This window comes from Cetorhinus maximus, chromosome 4, assembly GCF_964194155.1.
Source record: "Cetorhinus maximus chromosome 4, sCetMax3.hap1.1, whole genome shotgun sequence".
Classification (NCBI taxonomy): domain Eukaryota; kingdom Metazoa; phylum Chordata; class Chondrichthyes; order Lamniformes; family Cetorhinidae; genus Cetorhinus; species Cetorhinus maximus.
The window spans coordinates 179,798,208-179,822,026 of NC_135882.1; the positions used below are offsets into that span (position 1 = coordinate 179,798,208).

The 23,819-nt window shown below is 42.9% G+C and overlaps 1 protein-coding gene across 1 annotated transcript in view; it reads left to right on the top strand.

The window, feature by feature from the left end:
- The window catches only part of LOC144680072 (voltage-gated inwardly rectifying potassium channel KCNH2-like), a 156,153-nt gene that overhangs the window by 37,160 nt on the left and 95,174 nt on the right, over positions 1–23,819 (top strand). Inside the window, exons 3-4 of the mRNA XM_078541222.1 lie at positions 1,087–1,248; positions 12,015–12,404. Coding sequence (XP_078397348.1) covers positions 1,087–1,248; positions 12,015–12,404 — 552 coding nt within the window. The remainder of the gene's footprint in view (positions 1–1,086; positions 1,249–12,014; positions 12,405–23,819) is intronic.

The following is a 23,819-nucleotide window of genomic DNA, read 5'->3' on the forward strand; positions in this document are numbered from 1 at the left end:
GGCAGTGCTGACCAGCCGGGGCTGGACACGAGGCTGCAGCTCTTGTCTCCAGGGTTCAGCTGGAAGGTCAGTACTGCCCTCTGGTGTCAGAGCTCAGAACGTGCACCTGGACAGAGCTGATTTCATAAAACAGTGAACTGGACAGGGGGAAGTGGACAGGGAGAGGTGTCTGGATGGGGAGTGGACGGGGAGAGGACAGGGAGAGGTGTTTAGACAGTGATTGGATGGTGAGTCTGGTTTGCAAAACGAGTCTGATCTGCTCCAGTGTGATTCATTGTTTGTTTCAACAGTAAATTCTTGATTAGATGCCATGTACTCTACAGACACAGGAATTAAAGTTTCAGTAAATCTGGTGAACTAAACAAGTGGGAGATGGTCAGTGCATGAGAATGAGATGAATTGCAATGTGTCAAAAAGAGTCAGCAAGTATTGGAGCCTTTATCAGAATCTGCCAAAAACAACTCCATATTCAGTCACAGCCACAACAAATCCCATTAACCCTGACAGAATGGAAAAACACAACAGGACTAAGGATCACATAAGGGACAATAAACTCATTGCACTGTACTCGACACAGGACATGGGCTTAGATACAGAGTAAAGCTCCCTCTACACCGTCCCCATCAAACACTCCCAGGACAGGTACAGCACGGGGTTAGATACAGAGTAAATCTCCCTCTACACCGTCCCCATCAAACACTCCCAGGACAGGTACAGCACGGGGTTAGATACAGAGTAAATCTCCTTCTACACCGTCCCCATCAAACACTCCCAGGACAGGTACAGCACGGGGTTAGATACAGAGTAAAGCTCCCTCTACACCGTCCCCATCAAACACACCCAGGACAGGTACAGCACGGGGTTAGACACAGAATAAAGCTCCCTCTACACCGTCCCCATCAAACACTCCCAGGACAGGTACAGCACGGGGTTAGATACAGAGTAAAGCTCCCTCTACACTGTCCCCATCAAACACTCCCAGGACAGGTACAGCACGGGGTTAGATACAGAGTAAAGCTCCCTCTACACTGCTCAAGGTGAATGGTGTCTATGATTCTGAACCCACCTCCCTCTGTGTTTCTCTAGGGTCGTGTTTCCTGTGTTTGGTGAATGTTGTTCCAGTGCAATGCGAGAATGGTTCTGTGATCATGTTCATCCTGAACTTTGAAGTGATGTTGGAGAAAGCCTTTTTGGAGTCACTGGACTCAGACTGGAACGACAAGCTGCCTTCCAAGTGGTTTACTGCAGGTATGGCCCCTGGAACAAGTCCTGAGCTATGGACAATGCTCACCTTTGACTGTTAACTTTTCCCTTTGCAGAAGCACATCCAACTGTCCCTGAAAGTGTTGGAATGCTGCTTTGGGCTGTGTTAGAGTGCTTCAGTTGGAGTTTGGTGAGAAAGAGACTTTTTAAGGGTCTAATCATTCTTTAATTTAGTAACTAACTAAAAGTTGCTCTCTGGGTTGGGAGAAGGTGAGTTTTAGTCCAGCTTTAAAACAGGGGTTAGACAGGCTCTGCCTGCAGCTGCAGCTAGTTAATTAGTTAACTAGCTTAAACTGGTTTTCAGAAGCTAGATTCAGACAGCATAAAAGCAAGCCATCTACTGTACTGAATTTTGTCTGCACCGGAGCTCTGCTTTGGGCTGCATTAGAATGCTTCAGTTGGAGTTTGGTGAGAGAGGGAGTTCGCTGAAGAGGGAAGGAGGTGATCCCTTCATTTTCTATCATTCCTGAGTAAGAAGAGCGGCGACCTTGGTAAGTAGGACTTGGTGATTATTTCTTCTGTCCTTAATATTCTCTAAACTAGAGGAAGTAAAAGTAAAGGGAGTAGTTTAAGGGTAAGTCACGGCAGGACAGCTTGGCCAAGTGGAATGCTCCTCCTGTGCAATGTGGGAAGTCAGGAACACTTCCAGTGTCCAGGGCAAACATGTGTGCAGGATGTGTCTCCAGCTGCAGCTACTCAAAATCCGTGTTTCGAAGCTGGAGCTGTGCCTGGAGTCACTGTGGTGCATCCCCAAGGATGACATCTTCATGGACAGTGAGGTAAGAGTGCACAGGCAGAAAGGGAATGGGAATGGGTGGCCGCCAGGCAGAATAAAAGCATTAAGCAGGTTGTGCAGAAGTCCCCTGGGTCCATCTATCTCTCCAACTAATTTTCCATTTTGGATACTGCTGGGGGAGATTGTTTCTCAGGGGAATGCAGCAAGTCTCTGGAACAACCAGTGGCTCCGCTGCATGGGGGGGTTTGAGGGGAGGGGGGAAGAGTGGGAGAGGAATAGTGATAGGAGATTCTATTGTGAGGGAAACAGATAGACATTCCTGTGGCCGCAGACATGACACCAGGATGGTATGTTGCCCCCTTGGTGCCGGGGTCGAGGATATCACTGAGCAGCTGCAGGACATTCTGAAGGGGGAGGGTGAACAGCCAGAGGTTCTGGTCCATATAGGTACCAACAACGCAGGTAAAAAGAGGGATGAGGTCCTGAAAGCCGAATATAGGGAGCTAGGAAATAAATTAAAAAGCAGGACCTCAAAGGTAGTAATCTCAGGATTACTCCAAGTGCCACGTGCTAATGAGATCAGGAATAGGAGAGTTGACCAGATGAATGCATGGCTAGAGAGATGGTGTCGGAGGGAGGGATTTAGATTCCTGAGGCATTGGGACTGATTCTGGGGAAGATGGGATCTGTACTAGCTGGACGGGTTGCACCCCAGCAGGACCAGGACCAATATCCTCACAGGGGTACTCGTTAGTGCTGTGGGGGTGGGTTTAAACTAGAGTGGCAGGGGGATGGAAACCTGAGCAGGGAGACACAAGAGAGGAAACAAAGATAGGAATGAAAGACAGAAAAAGTAAAAAACAAAAATGGAAGGCAGAGGAAACAAGGACCAGCAGCAAGTAGGACCATAGCACAAAAAGAGATGTGTAAAATTGTTAAAAAGACAAGTCTGAAGCACTGTATCTGAATGCACGGAGCATTCGCAATAGGGTAGATGAATTGACAGTGCAAATAGATGTAAACGGATATGATATAATTGTGATTACGGAGACATGGCTGCAGGGTGACCAAAGCTGGGAACTGAATATCCAAGGGTACTTGATATTTAGGATGGACAGACAAAAGTGAAAGGAAAAGGAGGTTGTCAGTTAAGGATGAAATTGAGAGTGGAAAACGTTAGTGGCAATTGTCTATAGGCCTCCAAACAGTGGTGATAAGGTAGAGGACAGCATTGAACAGGAAATTAGAGATGCATGTAACAAAGGTGCTACAGTAATCATGGGTGACTTTAATCTACATACAGACTGGGCAAACCAAATTAGCAATAATACTGTGGAGGATGAATTTCTGGAGTGTGTACGAGATGGTTTTTATATCGAAGAACCAACTAGGGAACAGGCTATCCTAGATTTGGTGTTATGCAACGAGAAGGGGTTAATTAATAATCTTGTTGTGTGGGGTCCTTTAGGGAACAGTGAGCATAACATATAGAATTCTTACATAAAAGCAAAATACTGCGGATGCTGGAAATCTGAAACGAAAACAAAAATACCTGGAAAAACTCAGCAAGTCTGGCAGCATCTGCGGAGAGGGACACAGTTAATGTTTAGAGTCCGTATGACCCTTCAACAGAACTAAGGAGAAATAGAAATGTGGTGAAATATAAGCTGGTTGAGGGGGTTCTCCACCTGTCCCACCCCCCCTCAAACAGCTTATATTTCACCACATTTCTATTTCTCCTTAGATCTGTTGAAGGGTCATACGGACTCGATACGTTAACTGTATCCCTCTCCGCAGATGCTGTCAGACCTGCTGAGTTTTTCCTGGTATTTTTGTTTGATAGAATCCTTCATTAGGATGGAAAGTGAAGCAGTCCGATCCCAAATTAGGGTCCTAAATCTTAACAAAGGAAACTACAAAGGTATGAGGTGTGAGTTGGTTAAGATAGATGGGATGGATGCATGGCTGGAGAGATGGTGTAGGAGGGAGGGATTTAGATTCCTGAGGCATTGGGACTGTTTCTGGGGAAGATGGGATCTGTACTAGCTGGATGGTAAACACCCCAGCAGAACCAGGACCAATATCCTCGCAGTTAGACAGGCAATAGCTAATATTTAAGGAACAAATTTATGCATTGTAACAATTATACATTCCTGTCTGGCACAAAAACACAACAGGAAAAGCAGCCCAACCATGGCTAACAAATGAAATTAAGGATAGTATTAGATCCAAAGAGGAGCCATATAAAGTTGCTAGAAAAAGCAGCAAACCTGAGGATTAGGAGCAGTTTAGAATTCAGCAAAGGAGGACCAAGAGATTGATTTAAGAGGGCAATAATAGAGTATGAGAGGAAGCTTGCAAGGAACATAAAATCAGACTGTAAAAGCTTCTATAAATATGTAAAAAGAAAAAGATTAGTGAAGACAAATGTAGGTCCCGTACAGTCTGAAACTGAAGAATTTATAAGAGAAAACAAGGAAATGGCAGAGCAATTAAACAACTACTTTAGCTCGGTCTTCATGGAGGAAGACACAAATAACTTCCCAGAAATGCTAGGGAAACAAGGGTCTAGCGAGGAGGAGGAATTGAAGGAAATTAGTGTTTCTAAAACAACAGTGTTAGAGAAATGAATGGGACTGAAAGCCGATAAATCCCCAGGGCCTGATAATCTACATCTCAGGGCACTAAAGGAGGTGACCATGGAAATAATGGATGTGTTGGTTGTCATCTTCCAAAATCCTGTAGATTCTGGAACAGTCCCAGCAGATTGGAGGGTGGCAAATGTAACCCCACTATTTAAAAAAGGAGGGAGGGAGAAAACAGGGAATTACAGACCAGTTAGCCTAACATCAATAATGTCCTTTAGGGAAGGAAATCTGCCGTCCTTACCTGGTCTGGCCTACATGTGACTCCATACCCACTGCAATGTGGTTGACTCTGAAATGGCCGAGCCAGATACTCAGTTGTAACAAACCGCTACAAAGTCACAAAAAAGGAATGAAACCGGACGGACCACCCAGCAACGACCTGGGCACCGGAAATGACAACGGCAAACTCAGCCCTGTCAACCCTGCAAAGTCCCCCTTACTAACATCTGGGGGCCAGTGCCAAAATTGGGAGAGCGTCTCACAGACTAGTCAAGAACAGCCTGACATCGTCATCCTCACAGAATCATACCTTACAGATAATGTCCCAGACACCACCATCACCATCCCTGGGTATGTCCTGTCCCACCGGCAGGACAAACCCAGCAGAGGTGGGGGCACAGTGGTATACAGTCGGGAGGGAGTTGCCCTGGGAGTCCTCAACATCAACTCCGGACCCCATGAAGTCTCATGGCATCAGGTCAAACATGGGCAAGGAAACCTCCTGCTGATTACCACGTACCGCCCTCCCTCAGCTGATGTATCAGTGCTCCTCCATGTTGAACACCACTTGGAGGAAGCACTGAGGGTGGCAAGGGCGCAGAATGTACTCTGGGTGGGGGGACTTCAATGTCCATCAACAAGAGTGGCTTGGTAGCACCACTACTGACCGAGCTGGCCGAGTCCTAAAGGACATAGCTGCTAGACTGAGTCTGCGGCAGGTGGTGAGGGAACCAACAAGAGGGAAAAACATACTTGACCTCATCCTCACCAACCTGCCTGTCGCAGATGCATCTGTCCATGACAGTATCGGTAGGAGTGACCACTGCACAGTCATTGTGGAGACGAAGTCCTGTCTTCACATTGAGGATACCCTCCATCATGTTGTGTGGCACTACCACCTTGCTAAATGGGATAGATTTTGAACAGATCTAGCAACTCAAGACTGGGCACCCATGAGGCGCTGTGGGCCATCAGCAGCGGAAGAATTGCACTCGAACACAATCTGTAACCTCATGGCCCAGCATATCCCCCACTCTACCATTACTATCAAACCAGGGGATCAACCCTGGTTCAATGAAGAGTGCAGGAGGGCATGTCAGGAGCAGCACCAGGCATACCTAAAAATGAGGTGTCAACCTGGTGAAGCTATAACACAGGGCTACTTGCATGTCAAACAGCATAAGCAGCAAGTGATAGACAGGGCTAAGCAATCCCACAACCAACGGATCAGATCTAAACTGCAGTCCTGCCACATCCAGTCGTGAATGGTGGTGGACAATTAAACAACTCACTGGAGGAGGAGGCTCCACAAATATCCCCATCCTCAATGATGGGGGAGCCCAGCACATCAGTGCAAAAGATAAGGCTGAACCATTTGCTACAATCTTCAGCCAGAAGTCCGAGTGGATGATGCATCTCAGCCTCCTCCAGAGGTCCCCAGCATCACAGATAACAGTCTTCAGCCAATTCGATCACCAGTAAATTAATGGAAGGGGTCATCCACAGTGCTATCAAGCAGCACTTGCTGAGCAATAACTAGCTCACTGGCACCCAGTTTGGGTTACGCCAGGGCCACTCAGCTCCTGACCTCATTACAGCCTTGGTTCAAACATGGACAAAAGAGCTGAACTCCCGAGGTGAGGTGAGAGTGACTGCCCTTGACATCAAGACCGCATTTGACTGAGTGTGGCATCTAGGAGCCCTAGCAAAACTGGAGTCAATGGGAATCAGGGGGAAAACTCTCCGCTGGTTGGGTCATACCTAGCACAAAGGAAGATGGTTGTGGTTGTTGGAGGTCAATCATCTCAGTTCCAGGACATCACTGCAGGAGTTCCTCAGGATAGTGTCCTCAGCCCAACCATCTTCAGCTGCTTCATCAATGACCTTCCTTCCATCATAAGGTCAGAAGTGGGGATGTTCGCTGATGATTGCACAATATTCAGCACCATTCACGACTCCTCAGATACTGAAGCAGTCTATGTCCAAATGCAGCAAGACCTGGACAATATCCAGGCTTGGGCTGACAAGTGGCAAGTAACATTCGCGCCACACAAGTGTCAGGCAATGACCATCCCCAACAAGAGAGAATCCAACCATTGCTCCCTGATGTTCAATGGCTTTTTAAAAAATTCATTAACGGGATGTGAGCTTTGCTGGGCCAGCATTTATTGCCCATCCCTAGTTGCCCTTGAGAAGGTGGTGGTGAGCTGCCTTCTTGAGCCGCTGCAGTCCATGTGGTGTAGGTACACCCACAGTGCTGTTAGGGATGGTAATATCACCACCGTCAACACCCCATTGTCCTTTTGTCTATGACACCTTTGGCAGTCTCTTCTTGGCCTCCATCTATCACTGGCCCTCTATCCAGCTCCACCTGTCCCACTCCCCTCTACCAGTTTATATTTCATCTCATTTCTATATGTCTTAGTTCTGATGAAGAGTCATATGGACTTGAAATGTCAACTGTATCTCTCTCCGCAGATGCTGTCAGACCTGCTACATTTTTCCAGGTATTTTTGTTTTTGCCCTCAGGATCTTATATGTTTCAATAAAGTTGCCTCTTACTCTTCTAAACTCCAGTGGATACAAGCCTAACTTGACAAGCCTTTTCTCATAAGACAACTCTCCCATTCCTGGTATTAGTCTGGTAAACCTTCTCTGAACTGCTTCTGATGCATTAACATTCCTTTAAATAAGGAGACCAATACTGTACACAGTACTCCAGATGTGGTCTCACCAGTGCCCTGTATAACTGAAGCATAACCTCCCTACTTTTGTAATCAACCCCCCTCACAGTAAATGGTAACATTCTATCAGTTTTCCTAATTACCTGCTGTACCTGCATACTAACCTTTTGTGATTCATGCACTAGGACACCCAGATCCCTCTGAATCTCAGAGCTCTGCAATCTCTCACCATTTAGATAATAAGCTTCTTTTTTATTCTTCCTGCCAAAATGGGCAATTTCACATTTTCCCACATTATGCTCCATTTAGCAGATCTTTGCCCACTCACAGCCGATCTATGTCACTTTGTAGCCTCCTTATGTCCTCTTCACAATTTACTTTCCTACCTATCTTTGTGTCATCAGCAAATTTAGCAACCATACCTTCAGCCCCTTCATCCAAGTCATTTATATGAATTGTAAACAGTTGAGGCCCCAGCACTGATCCCTGTGACACTCCACTCATCACATCCTGCCAACCAGGAAATGACACATTTTTGCCAACTCTCTGCTTCCTGTAGCCAGCCAATCTTCTATCCATGCCAATCTGTTACCCCCTACACCATGAGCTTTTATTTTCTGCAATAACCTTTGATGTGGCACTTTATCAAATGCATTCTGGAAATCTAAGTACAGTACATCCACCAGTTCCCCTTTATCCACAGAACATGTGACTCCTTTAAATAACTCCAGTAAATTGGTTAAATATGATTTCCCTTTCACAAAACCATGTTGACTCTGCCTTGAATTTTTCTAACTGCCCTGCTATAACAAACATCTTTAATAATAGCTTCTACCATTTTCCCTGTGACATATGTTAAGCTAACTGGCCTATAGCTTCCTGCTTTTTGAATAAGTGAGTTACATTTGCTATTTTCCAATATAATGGAACTTTCTCTGAATATAGAGAATTTTGGAAACCAGTGCATCAACTATCTCACTAGCCACTTCTTTCAAGACCTAAGAGTGAAGTCCATCCGGACCTGGGGATTTGTCAGCCCCACAGCCCCAACAATTTGCTCAGTACCACTGCCCTGGTGATTGTAATTTTCCTGAGTTCCTCCCTCCCTTCCATTTCCTGATTTACACCTATTTCCGGGATGTTACTTGTATCCTCTATAGTGAAGACCAGTGCAAAATACCTGTTTAATTCATCCACCATCTCCCTACTTTCCATCATCAATTCCCTGGATACTTCCTATAGACCAATGCTCACTTTGTTAAATCTTATTTAAATATCTACAGAAACTCTTACTATCCGTCTTTATATTACTAGTTAGTTTTCTCTCATACTGTAATTTTTCCCTCCTTATTAATCTTTTTGTCATTCTTTGCTGTTCTTTTTATTCTTTCCAATCTTCTGACCTGTCACCTGTCTTTGTGTAATTATATGCTTTTTCTTTAAGTCTGATGCAGTCTTTAACTTTTTTAGTTAATCACAGAAGGTGGACCCTCCCCATGGAATTTTTCTCTCTCATTGGAATGTATCTATTCTGTGTATCCTGAAATATCCCTTTAAATGTCTGTCACTGAGCCTCTATTGACCTATCCCTTAACCTCATTTGCCAGTTCATTTTAGCCAGCTCTGCTTTCATGCCCTCAGAATTGTCCTTATTTAAGTTTAAATTACTATTCTTGGATGCACTCATTTCTCCCTTAAAATGATGGTAAAATTCATACATATTATGATCACTGGTTCCTAGGGATGCCTTCACTAGGAGTTTTTATCAATTAATTCCTACTTTTGTATTCAATTCCCTTCACAATAAATGATAACATTCTATTAGTTTTCCTAATTACCTGCTGTACCTGCATACTAACCTTTTGTGATTCATGCACTAGGATACCCAGGTCCCTCTGAATCTCAGAGCTCTGCAATCTCGCACCATTTAGATAATCATTTTTTTATTCTTCCTGCCAAAATGAATGATTTCACATTTGCCCACATTATACTGTATTTTGTCCTTTTATTATATTTGTAGTGCTTAGCTGTATCTGCTGATTTACTCAGTAAATAATATGATAGAATTTCACATTCAGTTTGAGGGAGAGAGGAGTGGATCTAGGGCTAGTGACTTAAACTTAAATCAAGGCAATTACGAGGGAATGAAGACAGAGCTGGCTAAAGTGAGCAGGGAAATTAGGTTAAGGGATAGGTCAGTAGAAATGCAGTGGCAGAAATTTAAGGAGATATTTCAAAATAGTCAGAACAGATACGTTTCAGTGAGAGAAAAAGTTCAAAGGGAAGGATACACCATCTGTGGCTAACTAAAGAAGTTAAAGATAGCATCAAATTGAAAGAAAAAAAGTGTATCATTTCACAAAGATAAGTGGCAGGTCAGACGTTTGGGCAGAATATAAAGAACAGCAAAGAATGAATAAAGGATTAAAAAGGAGGGAGAAATTAGAATGAGAGAGAAATCTAGCTAGAAATATAGAGACAGATAGTAAGAGTTTCTACAGGTATTTAAGACCATAAGACATAGAAGCAGAAGTAGGCCATTCAGCCCATCGAGTCTGCACCGCCATTCAATGAGATCATGGCTGACCTGATAATCCTCAACTCCATTTTCCTGCCTTTTCCCCATAACCCTTGATTTCTTTACTGATTAAAAATCTGCCTATCTCATATTTGAATCCTATTAAATATACTTAACGACCCAGCCTCTACAGCCCTCTGCGGGGCTGAGAAAAGAGTAAGTAAAGTGAGTGTTGGTCCCCTACAGAGTGAGAATGGGGAATTAATGGAAAATAAGGAAATGGCGGATGAATGGAACTGATATTTTTCATCTGTCTTCACCGTAAAGGATACAAATAAAATCCCAGGAATAATTGTGAATCAGGAGGTGAAAGGGAGGGAGTAACTTAAAACCAATCACCAGGGGAAGGGTATTGAGGAAATTATTAAAACTAAAAGCTGACAAATCCCCAGGTCCTGATGGACTTCATCCTAGGGCCTTAAAAGAAATGGCTGCTGAGATAGTGGATGCATCGGTTTTAATTTTCCAAAATTCCCTAGATTCTGGAGAGATCCCATCAGATTGGAAAATAGCGAATGTGACTCTACTAATTCAAAAAGGAGGGAGACAGAAATTAGGGAACTACCGGCCAGTTAGCTTAACATCTGTTATGGGGAAAATGCTGGAATCCATCATTAAGGAGGTTATAGTGGGGCACTTAGAAAATCTCAAAGCAATGGAACAGTGTCAACATGGTTTTGTGAAAGGGAAATCATGTTTGTCTAATTTATTGGAGTTCTTTGAGGAAGTAACAAGCAACGTTGATAAAGGGGAACCTGGGGATGTGCTATAGTTAGATTTCTAGAAGGCACCCGACAAGGTGCTACATCAAAGGATACTATGCAAAGTAAGAGCTCATGGTGTGGGAGGTAACATATTAGTATGGATAGAGGATTGGCTAGCTAACAAGAAAAAGAGTATGAATAAATAGGTATTTTTCTGGTTGGCAGAGTGTGACAAGTGGTGTACCACAGGGATCAGTGCTGGGGCCTCAACTATTTACAATTTATATCAATGACTTGGATGATGGGACTGAATGTGTGGTTGATAAATGTGCTGATGATACAAGGAGAGGTAGGAGAGTGAGTTGTGAAGGGGATGACTCTGCAAAAAGATATAGACAGGTTAAGTGAGTGAGCAAAAATTTGGCAGATGGAGCATAATGTGGGAAAATGTGAACTTGTCCATTTTGGCAGGAAGAATAAAAAAGCAGCAAATTATTTAAATGGACTGAGGTTGCAGAACTGAAGTACAGAGGGACCCAGGTGTCCTGGTAGATGAATCAGGAAAGGTTAGTCTGCAGGTACAGCAAGTGATTAGGAAGGCAAATGGAATGTTTGTGTTTATTGCAAGAGGAATGGAATATAAAATAGTGAGAACAATTTTTTTCTGAGAGTCCTGAACCTTTGGAACGCTCTTCCCCAGGGAGCAGTGGAGGCTGGGTCATTGAATAGTTTTAAGGCAGTGGGAAATAGATTCTTGACTAACAAAGGAGTGAAAGATTCTCAGCGGTGGGAAGAATGTGGAGTTGGGACCACAGTCAGATCAGCCCAGATTTTATTGAATGGCAGAGCAGGCTTGAGGGGCCAAAGTGACACAGATAGGTTAAGCGAATGGACTAATTTGTATGTTCTTATGTAAGTCACTCACCATCCTGACTTGGAAATATATCACCGTTCCTTCACTGTCGCTGGGTCAAAATCCTGGAACTCCCTCCCTAACAGCACTGTGGGTGTACCTACACCACATGGACTGCAGAGGTTCAAGAAGGCAGCTCATCACCACCTTCTCAAGGGCAATTAGGGATGGGCAATAAATGCTGGCCCAGCCAGGGAAGCCCACATTGACTGAATGAATTGAAGGAACAGCCAGATTGTGGTGTCAATTTGTTCTGTGTTGTATTGCAGGCCACAGAAGGAACTTTAAGCTGAGATTACCGAACATATGCTCACTCAGTGTGGGTAAGTTGTCATTGCCCCAGGAGGGCCCTAACGTTGGGGTGTTGAACCTGTCAAGACCGAGTACCGAGTCTGTGGCCTTGGAGGAGCAGAGCCAGACGGAGGAGCTGCTTGCACTGGACAGTGAGGAGACCGAGGGTCCTCTGCATCACTCTTCACTAAAACACTGTAAAGACCACCTGAATCCTGAGCTCTCCGGCTCCACTTCCAGCCTAAGTCAGAGTCTGACTCCATCCAAAGACAGTTTCTACAGTTTCCGTCGTGTCTCCTCACTCGATGATGTCGAGGCTGCGAGGGAAGATTGTGACAGAAGGTTTTGGAGTCGGCACTCCAGCACAGGTGCTGTTTGTAGACAGCTCGGTGAGATTGTGGGGCAGGGGGGGTTGGATGGAGAGGGCATGGGCACCCGGGGGGCAGATGTCGGCCTTGAAGGTGAGTGGGTAGGTTGCCTGGGGGGTGAGGGGGTGGGCCGTCCGGGGGGTAAGGGAACAATGTGTTTACTCATTGGAGCCTCAAGTCCCAGCAATGTCTCTCCCCCCTCCCCCTCTGCCCCACCTGTCCACAGTCCAATCCAGGATTGACATGGACCTGACTGGTTGGAACATGAGGAGGCCATTTGGCCCCTCGAGCCTGCTCCGCCATTCAATAAGATCATGGATGCTCTGCTTATGTCACAGAATCACAGGATTTTAACAGCACAGAAGGAGGCCATTCAGCCCATTGTGTTTGCACCGGCGCTCCAAATGAGCATTATGACCTAGTGCCATTGCCCTGACTTTTCCCTGTACCCCTGCACATTGTTTCCATTCAAATAATGACCTAATCCCCTCTTGAATGTCTCAATTGAACCTGCCTCCACCACACTTCCAGGCCGTGCATTCCAGACCCAAGCCACTTGTTGTGTGAAAGAGTTTTTTCTCACGTCACACTTGCTTCTTTTGCAAATCACTTTAAATCTGTGCCCTCTTGTTATTGATCCTTTTATGAGTGGGAACAGCTTCTCCCTATCTACTTTGTCCAGCCCCCTCATGATTTGGAACATCTCTATTAAATCTCCTCTTAGCCTTCTTCTCTCCAAGGAGAAGTCCCAACCTCTCCAATCTATCGTCATAGCTGAAGTTTCTCATCCCTGGAACCATTCTTGTAAACCTCTTCTACACTCTCTCCAATGTGTTCATATCCTTCTTATAGTGTGGTGCCCAGAACTGTACACAATACTCCAGCTGAGGTCTAACAAGTGTCTTATATAAATTCAGCATAACCTCCCTGCTCTTGTACTCTGTGCCCCTATCAATAAAGCCCAGGATACTATATGCTTTATTAACTGCTCTCTCCACCTGTCCAGCCACCTTCAATGATCTATGCACATATACACCCAGCTCTTTCTGCTCCAACACCCACTTCAAAATTTCACCCCTTATTTTATATTGCCTGTCCATGTTCTTCCTTCCAAAATGCATTACCTCACACTTCTCCACATTGACCTTCATCTGCCACCTATCTGCCCACTCCACCAACTTGTCTATGTCCTCTTGAAGTTCCACACCATCCTCCTCGCAGTTCACAACACTCCCAAGCTTCATATCATCCGCAAACTTTGAAATTGTCCCCTGCACACCAAGATCTAGATCTTTAATATATATCAGGAAAAGCAAGCGTCCCAATACCGACCCCTGGGGAACCCCACTACAAACCTTCCTCCAGCCTGAAAAATATCCATTGACCATTACCCTCTGCTTCCTATTTTTCAGCCAATTTTATACCACGTTGTTACTGTCCCTTTTATTCCCTGAGCAATAACTTTTCTCTCAAGTCAGTTGTGTGGCACTGTATCAAATGCCTTTTGAAAGTCCATGTACATCACATCAACAGCATTACCCTCATCGACCTTTTCTGTTACCTCTTCAAAAAACTCCAGCAAGTTAGTTAAACAAAATTTCCCCTTTAGAAATCCATGCTGGCTCTTCCTTATCAACCCATATTTTTCCAGGTGACTACTAATTCTATCCCGAATAATTGTTTCTAGAATCTTGCCCACCACTGAAGTTAAACTGACTGGTCTGTAATTGCTGGGCTTATCCTTACAACCTTTTTTGAACAAGGGGGTAATGTTTGTAATTCTCCAGCCCTCTGGCACCTTCCCTGAGTCTAGGGAAGACTGAAAGATTATGGCCAGTGTCCCTGCAATTTCTACTCTCACTTCCTTCAATATCCTTGGATGCATCTCATCCGGTCCCGGTGCCTTGTCGACTTTAAGTACCGACAGTCTACTCAACACTTCCTCCTTATCAATTTTGAACCCTTCCAGTGACAGGGTTTCCTCGTCTGTCACCATGGCCTGGGTAGCATCTACCTCCTTGGTAAAGATGGATGCAAAGTATTCATTTAATACCTCAACCAAATTCTCCTCACCTCTATCCTAACCCCTAATTTTAAAATAGTGCCCCCGAGTTCTGGACTCATCAGCAAGAGGAAACATCCTTTCCATGTCCACCTTGTCAATACTGTTCAGGATCTTATATACTTCACCCCTCACTCTTCTAAACCCCAGTGGAAACAAAGCCCAGTCTGACTAACCTTTCCTCATAAGACAACCCACTCATCTCAGGGCTAATCTACTAAATCTCCTTTGAACCACCTCCAATGCATTTACATCCTTCCTTAAATAAAGAGACCAAAACTGCACACAGTATTCGAGGTGTGGTCTCACCAATGCCCTGTATAACTGAAGCATAACAGCCTTACTTTTATATTCAATCCCTCTCGTAATAAAGGATAGCATTCCATTAGCTTTTTTAATTGCTTGCTGTACCTACATACTAACTTTATGTGTCTCATGTGCTAGAACACCCAGATCCTTCTGCACCTCGGAATTCTGCAGCCGTTCTCCATTTAAGTAATACTCTGCTTTTCCTATTCTTCCTGCCAAAGTGAACAACTTCACATTTTCCTACATTAAACTGCATCTGCCAGTTTTGCCCACTCACTCAACCAATATTCACGTCACAAATTTACGTGCAAACTCCATAGACTTGCCTTGAGTTCCACATTCCCTCGGTTATGGCCAACGGATGGTAAATGCTGAGCTGCTCAAATCCCAGAGGGAAACTTGAAACAGCTGCCACAATTGTTTTGCAATTTGTATTTTTATTTCGAGATGTGTGCCTTGAATTCAGTAGTAATAAGTCCACCGAGTCTTAGAGGTTTTTACAAAGCTAAATTAAACATTTATTAATAAAAGAAAAGACTAAGCACATCCACAGGTCTACAAAACACCACTATAACTCCTAAATCCCCCAATTATTCTGACTCCCAGTTACACCTCTGTTAAGGCAACAGTAAAACAAAATTAGATTTCAACAGACCTTGGCAAAGCACAGAATACCCTGGACAGTGATATTCAAAGTGAGTTTTCTTAGCTTCGGTTACTGGAGACAGCAAATTGATACCTGGAGGCTGGAGGCTTTTCACACTTGTTAGATCTTCCCTTGCACACAACCTCAACTCCCTTATATAGGTTTCTCCCTTTTTAATGTAAATCCCATTGTTCCAGTATGTCTTTGCAACTTTACTTTTTCCATAACATAAATCTTCCATAGTACTCATGTTATCAGTGACTTTGAGAAAAATAAACACACTGTTTGGCTTAGCCTCTTGTGGCTAGGTGTGACACCTTACCATCTCTCTGAAATTCACTATTCTGGTTTATCTAAAAATGCAAATGTCCTTCACACTTCACATTCTAAAACTTCAGCCATGTTTACGTATTTAGCATTTCAAGGCTAGCTTCTCTTTTGATAACTCAAAAGCTCCAGACTAGCTGTCTGCGATTCAGTTAAACCCCCACACACACATACACACAGAGAAACTAATCCAAACCCCACTATTAACCTACCTTTACAATAAATCACATAATTATGAAAATTATTATATTTTCATGACACTCCTCTCCTTTCTGGAAAATGAACAGTCATAATTTAAAAAGACGGTTTCATTTTCTCAACCCATCTTACATTACCTCCTATACTTATCTATATACTTGTACCATTACATTACCAGATGCACGCATTAACATAACTATATATGTGCAAATCCTTGGTATCAACAAGAAATCATTCCAGTCCAATGACCAGGTTTTAAATGTCCAATTTTCCCTTTTCAGCTTCAAACTCTTGACAATGCATCTGCAATTCGATTTTCTCGTCCAGCCACATGTATACTCTGTAGATTAAATGGTTGCAGTGATAAACTCCATCTGAATAGCCTTGCACTTCTGTCTCGAAATTTGTCCAGAAACTTTAAAGGATTGTAGTCTGTATAAGCAATTGTTTCTGACAAATTGTTTGCAATGTAAATCTCAAAATGCTGCAATGCTAACACCAAACCCAAAGTCTCCTTTTTGCTTGTTGAATATCTTCTTTGTTGTACATTCAACTTCCATGCAAAATACCCCATTGGTTTCTCAATTCCAGTGTCATCTTCTTGTAACAATACGGTCCCAATGCCTATATCGTTGTGTGAATGGCCGAATTAAATTGCTTGGTATAATTGGGTACAGCCAAAACTGGTGTTGTAGTTAATACAGTTTTCAAACTATTGAATAACTTCTACACTCCTGGGTCCTTTCAAACTTCTTGTTCCTTTTTAATAGTTCAATCAGTGGAGCAACCACTTGGCTAAAATTTGGTACGAATTTCTGGTAAAACTCACTCATTCCCAGAAATCTTAAAACTTCTCGTTTTGTCGTAGACACTGGGAGATCCACAATAGTCTTGACTGTCACATCTCTCGGGACCACCTTACCATGTCCAATGGTATGGCCTAGATATGGAACTTGCACTTTTGCAAATTCACTTTTAGCCAAGTTCATTACTGAATTAGCTCCTTGTAATCAACAAAACAATTCTTTCAGATGCTATAAATGCTCCCCCCGTGTTTGACTGAAAACTATCAAGTCATCAATATAAACAGCACAATTCTCAATCCTCCAATTACTTTGTTTGTCAGTCTTTGAAATGTCGCAGGTGCATTTTTCATACCAAATGGCATGACTTTAAATTGATATAGTCCATCTGGCATTACGAAAGCAATATCTCCATTGTCCTCTCCGATAACGGTACCTGCCAATATCCTTTTAGCAAGTCAATCTTTGTGATAAACTTTGATTGTGCCACTTTCTCAATACCATCTTACAACCGTGGTATAGGATACGAATCAACTTTTGTCACCGCATTCACCTTTCGATAGTCCACACCCGGTCTTTGTGTTCCATCCGGTTTCAGTACCATCATAATAGGTGAACTCCAGTTGTTGCAACCAGACTCAATTGTATCATTTCGAAGCATGAAATCAATTTCTTTCTGTCCTTATGACAACTTGACTGGATTTAAGTTATAAAGAAGTTGCTTTATCGAAGATGAAACTTCTACACACACATCATGTGTAGCTAAATTTGTTCTCCCCGGCTTATTCCCACAAATAGCTTTGACTGCAATAGCTTCTTCAAATCACTTTGATGCTTGTTTTGAAGGTAACTCAATATTACATTTAAATTTTTAAGTACTCCCTCATTTTCCAATTTGATTAGAGGAAAATCAATTTCAGAATCCTGCATTTCTACCTTCTCTTTATCTACCACCACTAATACCTCCTTTTGTTCCTCTTCCCTGTCAAAGTACTTTTTAAGCATATTTACATGACACACCCTCTACTTCTTTCTTCTATCTGGAGTATTTATTAAATAATTTACTTCACTCAGTTTCTTTTCAATCCTGTAAGGCCCATTAAACCTTGCCTTTAAAAATAAGATAAAAGCAAAAAACTTCGGATGCTGGAAATCCAAAACAAAAACAAAAATACCTGGAGAAACTCAGCAGGTCTGGCAGCATCTGCGGAGAGGAACACAGTTAACGTTTCGAGTCTGAATGACCCTTAGTTCTGTTGAAGGGTCATTCGGACTCGAAACGTTAACTGTGTTCCTCTCCGCAGATGCTGCCAGACCTGCTGATTTTTTCCAGGTATTTTTGTTTTGTTTTGCGTTTAACAAGTCACCCGAGCACTGGTAACAGAACTAACACTTTCTCCCCCGCAACAAAGCTATGAGCTGTAGCTTTCCTGTCTGCCTTCACTTTCATCACTTGCTGTGATATCTTTATAAGTGTTGCCTAGCTAACTCACATGCTCTGTCCAATATCTCTCTGAAGTTTGATACATAGTCCAGGAGAATAGTTTCTGAATTTTGACCCACCATTTTCTGATGAATCAATTTCAGTGGTCCCCTTATCTCATGACCATAAACTAGTTCTCTAGGGTAGGTGGTGGCATATTGGTATTGTCACTGGACTGGTGTTCCAGAGACCCAGGGGACCTGAGTTTGAATCCCACCAAAGCAGATGGTGAAATTTGAATCCAATAGACATCTGGAATTAAAAGTCTAATGATGACCATGAAACCATTGTCGATTGTTGTAAAAACTCATCTGGTTCACTAATGTCCTTTAGGGAAGGAAATCTGCCGCCCTTACCTGGTCTGGCCTACATATGACTCCAGACCCACAGAAATGTGGTAAGCTTTTAAAATGCTCTCTTAGCAAGAGCAATTAGGGATGGGCAATAAATGCTGGCCTAGTCAGCGATGCCCACATCCCATGAATGAATAAAAAAAAAGACTAAAAAACTAGTCGATGTATTATGAAATGTTGATGTAATAAGAAAACAAAGCCGTCTTTTTAAATTATGAATGGAATTTTTCAACCAGTCATGTGGACAATCCTGACTATACACCCTCATCGTAGTTTTTAAAGTTTGATGACATATTTCCAAAGCCCCTTGTGACTCCGGATGATAAGCTGTTGACTTAAACTGTTTTACCCACAAACTGTTCATTACTGCCTTAAACAGATGTGACATGGGGCTGAATCTTGCCAATGTCGGGCAGGCTGGGTGGGAGTGGGGAGGGGGTGGGCACGGAGCTGATTGTTGCCCGTGATTGGCTGTGCGCTGCCATTTTACACGGGTAGGCCAATTAAGGCCCGCCCGGCGTAATGCCCGGCCGGTAGTGATCAGCTGGACCTGTGTGGGCGGGGGGAGGTGGGAGAGTTGGGGCCTGTGCTGTTTGCACATGCGTGTGAAAGAGCACAGAAATCGCCCTGAGGCATGGCGCTGTCTCAGGGAGATTGAGTTGATAAATTAATCTTGTTATGAATAAGGTAAAAAATTATTTAAACATGTCCCTTCATGTGACAGTGTCACATGAGCTGGGACATGTTTGTGAGTGCAGCAAAATTTATTAAATTATTTTATAAAACTTTTGGGAATCTTCATCCCGCCCGTGGATGAGATTTCCTGACAAACTCGAAGGCCCCTTGGGCTCTTCACCTGCCCGAAGGTTGGACAGGCAGTGCTGTTCGTAAACTTAATTACTTTTTTAATGCCTTAAAAGGCCATTGACAGTTCGGCAGGTGCGCCCGCACAACGAGAGGTCGAAATGATGCGTGATGACATCAGGACGCACGCCCAATGTCATCACACGTCAGTGTTCGCATTGGCATGTCAGCTCCCCGCCACCTCCCCCTCCCCGGCACCACAATGGCAATATCCTGGCCATGAAATTTGAACCTTGATGTGATTGTATTTCTTTTGGTAAACCATCCCTTGTAAAAAATTTAGTCAACTCTTCCACAGTTCCCTTTGTTGTAATATTTCTCAAAAGGTGTTGCTTCAGGCAGCCTTGTAGGCACACCCATTATTGTCAGTGAGTACTGACTTCCACTTTTAGCATTAGGGGGGGTTCCTACACAATCATTCATGATCTTAGTAAAAGGTTCTTCAAATGTTGGCATTGAGATTAAAGGTGCCGGCTTAATCACTGCTTGTGGTTTTCCTATCACCTGACATTTGTGACATGTTCTACAGAATTTGACTACATCCCTATGCAATCCAGGCTAATAAAAATGTTTTTGTATTTTTGGCTGAATCTTTCTAATTCCTAAATATCCCCCATTGGAATTTCATGATCAATTCTCAGAATCTCATTTTCATATCCAAAAGGTATTACAATCTGATGTACCTCCATCTCCATTTGCTGAAACATGATACAGCCACCATTTTCTCATTAACCTTAAGGTAATAACATTCTGGGATACATTCTGCCTCTGTTTCTGAGTAGACTGATATAACTGTCCTATTTGCCTATTTTTCTGTAACTACCAACTGCCTTGAACTAAAGACCTCAGCTGCATTATCCTCCATTCTTTCTTCCTGAACAATCTTATCAAAAACAGTGTCAGCTAATTGGACTTACACACCTTCTCCCTGCCTTTTAGCTTCCCGTTTCAACCTATGAGCCTGTGTCTTGTTATCACATAATCAGGAAACAACCCAGGATGCTCTCTCTGCAACACTTCAGTTGAAAACACTTCCACAGGCTGCTCAGCTATCATTGGCATCACTGACATCTGTGACCCAGCTATATGATTACCTAAAATAAATTGAATGTCTGCAATGGGCAATTTTTCCACTACTCCGACAACCACCTCACCTGTTTTCCACTTACTTTTTAAATTTACCTTCCACAAGGGATAGTTTTAGCATCTCCATGACCCCCACTTATTATCACTTGTTCCTTCAATACTCCCTCTGAACAACAAGTATCACTATTTCAAAACATTAAGGATTGACTAGCTCCTGTGTCTCTTAAAATTTTTAATATCTTTACTCACTCTACCCTGTACAGATGGAAATACTTTTGCTTCACATACAAAATCTTTAAACACTTCTGCAACCTGCTCCTCAGAACTCCCTTGGGTAAATTGTGAACACATTCCCAATTCTTTACCTATCACTGATTCTTGCTGTTTTACCTGTACACAAACCACTGTTTTTCCTGTGCCTGAACCTCAGAACCCACAGTACTTTTACTTACAGAACCTTTCTTTATTCTAATTATTGTAACAGATTTTCGCTGTAACTTCCAACACACTGATTTTGTCTACTCAACTTTATTACAATGAAAACACCTCAATTTCTGAGAGGCACTTCTGTCTGCAGCACCTTCCTTTTCATTCTGAAAAAAAACTTCCTGGGAATTTCCACCTCCTTCTCTTCCCTAACTACCCATCTTCCTTTCACCTTCCCACTTTCTATCCTTTTCTGATTTGTAAGGGTGACGAGAAAAGGTTTAGCTCTATGAACTATCTCATAATCATCAGCTCTCTCTGCTGCTTGTCTTACACAATCAACCCTCTGTTCCTCCTCATGAGTTCTCACTACTGAAGGAATTGAATCTTTAAATTCTTCTAAAAGGATTGCTTCTCTAGGAGCTGCATATATCGTCTCTATCTTTAATGCCCATATCCAATGATCAAAATTGCTTTGTTTTACTCTCGCAAACTCAATATAAGCTTGCCCAGGCTGTTTTCTCATATTCTTAAATTTCTGCCAATATGCCTCAGGAGCCAACTCATTTACACTTAAAATAGCCTTTTTCACCACATCATAATTCACCGACATTTCAACTGACAGTGAAGCATAAACCTCCTGCGCTCTACCCACCCAACCTGGATTGCAACAGCAATGTCCAGTTTTTCTGTGGCCATTTCACCTGTTTAACTATCTTCTCAAATTAAATAAAGAATGCTTCGGCACCTCTTTCTTCAAATTTTGGAAGAGCTTGTACAAATTTAACCATCTCCCCACTGGGTTCTGACCTGGAAATAAGCCCTGCCTCACCTCCTGGTGTCTCTTTTTAACTGCCAGCATTCTAAGCTGGATCTCTCTCTCTCTCTCTCTCTCTCTATCTCTCTTTGTCTGCTGCCTCTAGTTCCAGTTTTCTCATTTCCAGCTGAATTTGATCCCGTTCCAATGACCCCCCCTTTGGGAACTCAATCTCTCGGGGATTCCTTCGAATTTTAAATCCTGTGCTATACCTTCAGTTATGCCTGATTTCCTCACCCCTGCAGGTCATCCTAATTGTAATTTATTTGTCAATTCCATTAACTTAGCTTTATTTCCCTTTTATAAACCAACCAAAGTTATAGCTTCAACTCTTAGACAAGCGGGGAGGCGATGGTGCAGTGGTATAGTCGCTGGACCAGTAATCCAGAGACCCAGGGTAATGTCCTGGGGACCCAGCAGATGGTGAAATTTGAATTCAATAAAAATCTGGAATTAAAAGTCTGATGATGACCATGAAACCATTGTCGATTGTTATAAAAACCCATCTGGGTCACTAATGTCCTTTGGGGAAGGAAATGTGCCGTCCTTACCCGGTCTGGCCTACATGTGACTCCAGACCCACAGCAACGTGGTTGACTCTTAAATGCCCTCTTTACAAGGGCAATTAGGGATGGGGAATAAATACTGACCTAACATAACCTCATCTCCTTTATAGATGTTTCTCCCTTTTTAATGTAAATCCCATTGTTCCAGTTTGTCTTTGCAACTTTACTTTTTCCATAACATAAATCTCCCATAGTACTCATATTATCAGTAACTTTTGGGAAAGATAAACACACTGTTTGGCTTAGTCTCTACACTTTACCATCTCTTTGAAATTCACCACCCTGGTTTATATAAAAATGCAAATGTTCCTCACACCTCACATTCTAAACCTTCAACCATGTTTACATATTTAGCATTTCTAACCTAGTTTCCTTCTTGATAAATTAAAAGCTCCAGACTAGCTGTCTGCAATTCAGTTAAACCCCCACACACACATACACACAGAGAAACCAATCCAAACCCCATTATTAACCTGCAATTTACAATAAATCACAATAATATTATGACATATTTTCATGACACCTCATATCTCACAGGAATCTGCCAAAACTCTATGGATTGTCCATTTAAAATGATTAATTAAACTCACCTCTAAAACATCTTGTGGGAGAGTTCCAAAGTTCCATTACCTTTATCTAAAGGAGGTGTTTTAGCACAGCTGATGGTAAATGCTGAGCTGCTCAAATCCCAAAGGGAAACTTGAAACAACTGCCACAACTTGTTTTGCAGTTTGTATAAAGTTTAAGATGCATGCCTTGAATTCAGTAGTAATAAGACCAAGTCTCATAGGTTTTTATAAAACCAGATTAAACATTTATTAATAAGAGAAATGATTTTAGATACATACACAGATCTATAAATTACTACTATGATAACTTCTAAATCCCCTAATCAATCTAACTCCAGGTTACACTTTCGTTAAGGCAACAGTGAGACACACAGATTTTAAACAGACCGAGGAAAAGAAACATGATCCCTGAACAATCCAATTCACAGTGAGTTCTCTTCACTTCAGCCCTTTGAAGACATCAGCTTGAGGGATGGATGCTGAAGGCTTTTTCACACTTGTAAGATCTTAAAATGCCTACCCTTACACACAGCCTTCACTACTTAATGCATATTTTCCTCTTTGAATGCAAATACCCATTGGGCAACGTTTTCCCCCTGTTGGGGGAATGTGCGGGAGTGGGCGGGTTCCCGATTGGCACCCCCGATTGGGGGTGCACCGCCATTTTACGTGGGCAGGCCAATTAAGGCCTGCCCGGCATGATGTCCGCTATTCGCTCCCTGTGCGGGTAGGGGGAGATCCCCTGGGCCGGGAGTACGCTTTTTCACGCATGCGCACAAATGAGCTCACAGATCTCCCTGAGGAAAAGTGCTGCCTCAGGGAGATTGGCTCAAATGTGAAAAACAGTTCAAAGAATAGAAATAATATTACTGACATGCCCCCTCATATGACACTGTCACATGAGTT